At 40.5% G+C, this 7,413-nt stretch overlaps 1 protein-coding gene across 1 annotated transcript in view; it reads left to right on the top strand.

Moving 5' to 3' along the window:
• Nucleotides 1-7,413, top strand: part of UROC1 (urocanate hydratase 1) — a 49,380-nt gene that overhangs the window by 12,438 nt on the left and 29,529 nt on the right. The window contains exons 2-5 of the mRNA XM_009329944.1: nucleotides 135-265; nucleotides 2,977-3,070; nucleotides 4,188-4,247; nucleotides 7,354-7,409. Of these exons, the coding sequence (XP_009328219.1) occupies nucleotides 135-265; nucleotides 2,977-3,070; nucleotides 4,188-4,247; nucleotides 7,354-7,409 (341 nt within the window). The remainder of the gene's footprint in view (nucleotides 1-134; nucleotides 266-2,976; nucleotides 3,071-4,187; nucleotides 4,248-7,353; nucleotides 7,410-7,413) is intronic.

Here is a 7,413-nt window from a genome sequence, read left to right as displayed (position 1 = left end):
AGCTTGGCCTTTTAAATTATATCATCCTTGTGTAGCTTAGGCTTCCAACCGAGTCTGATTAAAGTTCAGGGCCACCCATTTACCTGCATTTCTCTTTTAGCTTGATTTTTGTCTCTCTTGGGTTTTTTTGGCAGCTGGCTTTGTGCAATGCTTTGCGTTATTTCCCACCTGAAATACAAAAGAAGCTGGCGCTGGAATTTGCTGAAGAACTCAGGCTCTATGGCCATATCTATATGTACAGATTCTTTCCAGATATTGAGATGAGGTAAGGACTGGATGGTTCATGTTGTATTTGGCTGCCATTTGCTTACCAGCTTTCACCTGTGAAACTGACCTTTAAATAGTGTCATTGCTGTGTCCTAATTTACCTCTTCTAGAAGTCATGTCATAACATATTAATGAAGTGCATCGTCTGAATAAATTGGACGTTCTGTGTATCATTAGATAGCAGTGGTTTCATTTCCAGTGAGGGATACTGCATGTTTTGGGATGCTCTTCTGTAAAGCTGCGTAACAGTGATCCTTCATCCTCTAGCTTTCACCCTATTCTCTGTGTCCTCATGAGAGACCCATGGGACTAGTAGGGAGACAGTGTGCACCCTTCTGGATAGGCTGTGGCAGGGCCAGGACAGTCTTGCTGCAGGAAAGCTCAGCACCACTCAACACAGGGAAAGGATTGTGCAAGGTTGTGTGCTTGGTAATGCCAGCTTTACCATACACAGAGGTCCCAAATGCTCTGCCCTGTGGCAAGTCTGAGTTTCTAGAGGCCAGTCATTACTTGGAGACCTCCGATTGCAACCTGGACAGAAAACTTGCAATAGTCCTGAGCTGCTGCAAGTCTCAACTGAACCAATTGGTAAGACCAGATGAGTGGATGGCTTGAGACCTGCTGTGAGTGGCTGTTTTTTTCCCAGAGAAGGCTTTCTGGGCTTAAAAGAAAGATAGTACATTTTTCCATCATTGGAACCTGTATCTGACCCTGGTTTGTAATATACTGTGCCTCTTGATCTTGGAGCATCACTTCATTCTAGGGCTGATGGGGCTAATGTTTGTGAAGCAGAACAGTTTTAGAGAGGGCTGCCAGGGGCTAGCTGCTTTTTTTAGACTGATTGATTCCTTTTTGCATCCAGCAGGGGCCTGGTTAATGTCTATACATTAACCTTTATTCAGAAATCTGAATAAAGCAAGCAACTAGAAAGCACTCTGATTTCCACAGACATCCATATTTCTGTGCTGTCCATACTAGTCTGGGGTCAGCTCTTGCAGAATTCAGCTAAGGGGAGGACAACTGGAAGACCGTCTGAAAGATATTGCAGAGCTGGACTTCAGAAGACTCTAGTCCTGAACTACAAATGAGGGCGCCTTCCAAGTAGGCTTGGATGAGACAGTCCACCAGCTTGTTTCCATCACTGGCATCAGTGACTCTTTGATAGCTTTAAATATTTTTTTCTTTGTGACCATTTCACTGATCGCTCTTTCTAATAGAATCTTACAGTCTCAGATTTAGAAAATGCTTTTTGTTCTCTGTAGTCTGGTAGTGTTTGATTTTTTTTTTGTTCTGTATGTCCCAGGGAGCACAGTCCAACTTGGTTCTGTTCCATTTAACAGCCATGTTCCCATACCAGCACACTCAGCTGATCTCTGAATTTGGGTTTCTTATGATCTGAGCAATATTATGTGGAAATATCTCCTCTTGATGAATTGGTATCATTCCACAGAAATCCTGTTATTTTATCACATCAAGCTTAGAGAAGCAGAAAACACTAATAAAAAGTATTGTTTCCCCTCCTGGTTTGCCAATTGACTACAAGGCATTTGTTTTAGAATTCTGATGTAAAAAGCTAGGATAAAGTGCATATGATCATGGGAGGAGACCATTTGCTAAATCTGTAGAATATACATTCCAGATCTTAACTCATGAGCTGGTCAGCGGATATCCAATTTTTTTTTTGTAGTTGGCACTCTTTAGCCTAACCTTTTCAGTGTAACTGTCTTCCCTGTACAAAGCAACTGTCCAGCCACTGAAGATCCATGGTCCAATAAAAGGAAGATCGTTTAGAAACCATGTCAAATGATCCTATCTACCTTTAGGAATTTCTAGCATCTGTAACGGTGGTGTTGCTTACAGAAAGGGTAACTCGGTCAATGGTTATACTTCCTTTTGGTATCGTACCTTAGAGGCCTCAGCACAATTTTACTAAGACCTGTGCAAACACAGCAAAGGAATTGTCCCTGCCCTGAAGAGCTACAGTATAAATCTAAGACTAGAAGTTTTAGAGCAATTTGATATAACAAACAGATGGTGGAGGAGAAGATAAGTAAGATGATCACAGCACCTGGCATGGAAGTACATTAGTGCTAGGAAACCTGAGTCAGAATTCCTTTGTGAGGGTTTCCCATACCTCACCTCTCAACTTTCTGATGACATGTATCTTATTCAGTAAAAAGGCCCATATTTCTCCTAACTAGTTCAGTTTTTGAGAGCTTCTTTGGGACTGAAATTCAAGCTGGCTGTTTTTTCTTAGATGGGATCTTAAATAACAAGGGCTGATGAGCCTGAAGGCAACTTCCACTGATGCTGTTTTCCTTGGCATTGCAGGACTTAGCTGTTTGGCCTGGCAACTGTGTTACAGAGCCCAATTCCAGCATCCCCAAAATAATCCAGTTAAAAAGCAATGAGAGCTCTTGGCCAACATATTTATAACCATTGTGATTAACTGATTCAGCAAATGACAAGCTGAATGCAATTTTTTTCTTTGGTTAGTTCTAATAGTTAAAACCTGATTTGCCTGTGAAGGTATGTATGTCATTTCAGATCTGTGCTTTCTCCTTTTTCTTTTTTTTCTTCCCTCCTGAATAAAAGCCCGCAACTCAAACAAATGTGTTGGCATGCAGGGATATTTCTGTGGGGTATGTTGTTGCGGTTGCCCTTGTGAGTCGGAGTCTCTCTCCTAAATTTTTGAAATTACTGTTTCAGAGCATACCCCATAGGAGACTACCCTTGCAAGACCAAATCAGCTGCTGCCATTATGTTGATGATCATGAATAATCTGGATCCCTCAGTGGCTCAGGTAAGGTACAGTGAAAATAAGGAAGCTGGATTCATAGGGCAGCAGGAAATGTGCAAGTTACTTCCTGTGTGTGCTCTCACATAAAACCTGAAGAATTTAGGCATGTAGGTGAAATTAATCCTTGTGCAGTTGATCCATCTTCCGTGGATTGAATAAGACTTTAGTTGTTCATAGACTTTTGCTGGGTCTGTGCTCCAAGGTACATGCCAGTCCCTGTACATGTAGAGCTGGCTGCTGTGTGTTAGCTAAGCAGGCCAATTTCAGTAGTGCCAAGGCAGCCTCCTTACTGAGTGATGTGCTAGGGTGTCCATTTCTGTGAGGCTAAAGCCTGCAAGGGACTAAAGGTGATTCTATACTTTAATTGTGGTTATGTTTCGATTCCTGGGGTTTGGGGTCTTTTGTATTAAGTTCTTTAGTTTCCTGCTGTGTGCAGTTGTTAATCCTGCACAGTGGGTCCTGGTCCTAACTCAGACCTCTGAGGCCTCCTACAACACCAACAAGGCTCACTCCAGCTCCCACTATATACAGGAGCCTGGTTGCTGTCTGTGAGATAGGTAGAGCTCAGGTCTTAGTACATTGCTTCTACAACATACGTTGAAAATTAGCGCTGATGCTTCCTGTATCTTTGAAAGCTCATCCCTCAAGGACAGATTTACTAGATGATTATAGGACCAAAGTCCATCCTTACAAGCACTACTCAGTGTAATGCATCTTTTTGCAAATGGCAGGGGAGAGGCCATGCAACTATGCCCTGCTGGTCGTAGACTCTTCCAGCTGTAAATGCCAGTAGCAACCAAACTGTAAGCTCACTCAGTCCCTGTTTAAGGGAGTTACCTGGGATGTCTGTTACAGAAACTGCAATCCAGGAATCACTTTGTAGCATTCTGCAGCCAAAAGACCATTGTAACAATAATAAACATCTCATTTGGAAAAAGAATTTTTATTTTTTTCTTAAGTTAGCACTTTTATGATGGTATTTTCTGATTTCAAGAATGTAGGGAGTGTTGATGCAATAAGCTGTAGAAAAGATTTATTACTGAGATTAAAAAAGTAGCTTGGAGATGCAGTGAAATGTTTCAGAAAAGTGCTTGCCTTATTGTTAAATTGTCTTTTTCAGTTTCCTCAGGAGCTTGTCACTTACGGAGGAAATGGGCAGGTCTTCAGCAACTGGGCGCAGGTGGGACATTGCTGCTTTTGCAACTTGTTTCACGAAACCAGTTTCACCCTCCTCCATGCACATTCTGCTTAGGCGGTTTGTGATAATTCTTGGCAGTTGTTGTCTCAAAATACTCCAAAACATCCTGTCTGGATAGAGGAATGCTCAGTTGTGAACTGCATAGATGGGGAGAGCTTTATTTAGTAAGGAGAGCATAGACAGCCCAACAGAAATACTAAACATAATGCCATAAACATACCAAGCTGTGTATGATGGTGTAAAGACCATTTCTTTATCTTTCTCTGATGTGTTTGTATGTGCCTGTGTATTTTGCACAGATAATTTTAGAGTCAAAATGAATTCTAGGAAACAAAAAAGTGTATCTTTTGCTTGCTTGTTTCTGGTACTTTTGTAATATTTTTCACAAGTAGTGGAATAAAAAAAAGGCTTTGATTTAAGAAAGTGCAATCCTGAGTCTTTTTCCAAGCAAATCAGATTAGCTGTAAATATTTACTTACTAGCTAGCCAGATCATAGTGCACTTTACTGTCAGGCCTAGCAATGTTATCCCTGATCTTCTGAGAATCATGGCAGGGGGGGAAAAGCCTGTCTGAAATTAGAGCTGGGATGTTTAAGGTGCGGTTGTATAATCTCTGTGCTCCTTCTCTATCCAAAAATGGCAATAAATACACTTGCTTTAATCCAAGTACTGCAAAATACATGTGGGAAACATTTTCAGGAGATCTTTGGCATCAGCAACATATTTAGACATGTTTTGTATGAGCTCAATTTATTCTCTCAAGAAAAAAAAATGCTCTGGGTCTGAATGCTCTACAGGTGTGTGGTGGCAGGAGGAACATTTAATGAACAACCATCCTGAGTGTCTGTGAATAGGCACAAATGTGGTTATTGTGAATGCCAAAACCGCATCATCCCTGTAGCCTCTGGTATGCCCCGAGGCCACAGGGTGGGGACAGGTGGAGATGTGGCATTGAGTCTTGCAGTGCAGAACAGAAACGGCACAGGCAGAAAGCTACATCACCCTGAAGGGCAGCATCACTCCCGAAGGCTGGGAAGGTCTTGATTTCTGATTCTGTAGCTGACTTAAGAAGCCGACTTCTGTCATGAAGGATCATGTATGCACCTTGTTGTGGCTTTATCTGAATCTGGCCTCTTGCTTATTAAAAAATCCAAGCAAAACTAACGTGTAAATGAAGTCCCTAGTTAGGGGAGAGGAATGGTTTCCTCACTGTGGCATGGGACTGAGTGACCTGGGTTTTCTTCCCAGTTTGACTGTGATTTTTCATTTGTAGCTTCAGTTTTCTAATCCGGTAAATGGGAGTTAAATGGAAGTCTTAGGCAGTTTTTGAGGCAAAACTGTTCTGACTTTTTAAAAGAAAGGTACCATGGCAATGCACACCATTTCTTTATTCTGTGTATTAATTAGTAAATGCCAGTTAACTAATGCCTGTTAACTGCATGAGTTTTACAGCATTTCTGATGTGAGACGTGCCAGCAGTTTATGTAGTAGCCTTTATCGGGCTGACATCCCTTAGGCAGATGCTGGGCTGCAAGGTGAAGTAGAAGAAAAAGTCAGAAATATGCTCTTCTCTTGTTCTCCTCCAAGTCAGAGCTATGACCTGCAATTGTTTCACAGCAGAACAAACAAAACCTTTTTGTTTTTGCTTACAGTAGCAATCACATGAATGACTCAGTTATGACAGAACATTTTGTTCTGTTTGTGGCTTAAAAACAACATGCTTTTTTGGAAATCTATCACTGCAAAATTCCTAGTGAAAAGGTTCAGTTTAGTTTATATAATCAACACAGACCTGTGCTTTCTTCTGAATATTTTTAAAAAAAACCATGTCCAGAGCTAACTTTACAAGCCTGCAGACAACAGAACTGTTCTTTAAGCTAGGAAAGACTTTTGCTTCCTCCTTGCTAGTTGTGCCTTTCAATGCAAAAAGATCTAATTATCTCACAGCTTCTAGTTTTATTACAATGTTTTTCCCAGCCTGCTAAAGAGTTGAGAGTTCAGCTAGTTACCTGTTCTGTCCTAGGACCAGAATTTGATTATTCAACATTTTTCATGAAACAAAAACAAAATGTAAAAAGCAAGACAGTAACTCTAGTAACCCTTTCCTGTTCAACTTAACTTGCAGCTTGGGAAACTAGCTGGGTTAGAAGGGACTGGCTTCAAATCTATACCACTTTTAATTCAGATCAAAGACACAACCACAGAGGTTAAGTGCCCATGACAACTGGTTTTGTTTATTTGTCACTGATACTGCTGTCTCTTTGATCAGCAGTTCCATTTTTTTTCTCAAAACTTTGTCTCTGTATCCCTGCAGAAACCCTAGTTTCAAGTTGTTGAATTCCAATATTGCATGGGAAAAATCCTCTCAGGCCTAGTTGTTACATACTAAAAGTCCCGTGGAATATAATGGGTTTTGTGATAGACAATGATGGATGTGAGTCAAATCTATAGGCAGCTTAGATGGTCAAAGCCTACTTTTTGGCATACATCAAGAGTAACTATTGAATTATGCAGGCAAAGTTGAGATGCATTTATTTGTATATTTCTGGGTGCCTCAAGGACTTTCTTCGCTGTCTATAATGAAAACTGAATTTTTTCTTTGAGAAGAAAAATCATTTCATTTTTAAGTGCACATTGTAATATCCATTTGTTGAAAAGATGACAAGAACTAAAAGATGCTAAATTATCCATTTCAGGTTAGGATCAACAATATGCATGGGTATTTTAATCACTTTTATAGGGAAAATTTTGCAGTTTGGCTTTGGAAATATTGCCAGAAAAGTGCCAGATCCAAATGGTTAACCTCAAGATAAAATTAGAACAGCTTTAAAAATGAAGGATTTCTGGGGTTTGTACCGGAGAAATTATTCTGGAACTTATTCAGACTTTTGGGGGTTGCTGAAGTGATATCTCTTAATGGACTTTATTAAAAGCAAGAATGTGTTGAGAGCTCTGGCTGTTATTCCGTCTATAAATACACCTCATTATCTCTATAGCTGCCTTCATACTCAAAGTTTAGCAGCTTCACGAAGAGACACAAATGTAAGATGCAAACAGATTCCCTCACTTTCCTTGCTTTTTCTTTCAGTTCTGGTTGGTAATGCACTATTTGTCAGAGATGACTGAAGAGCAAACATTAGTAATGTAC

This window comes from Pygoscelis adeliae, unplaced genomic scaffold (genome assembly GCF_000699105.1).
Source record: "Pygoscelis adeliae isolate BGI_AS28 unplaced genomic scaffold, ASM69910v1 Scaffold208, whole genome shotgun sequence".
Classification (NCBI taxonomy): Eukaryota; Metazoa; Chordata; class Aves; order Sphenisciformes; family Spheniscidae; genus Pygoscelis; species Pygoscelis adeliae.
This window is presented reverse-complemented; position numbering and strand designations above follow the sequence as displayed.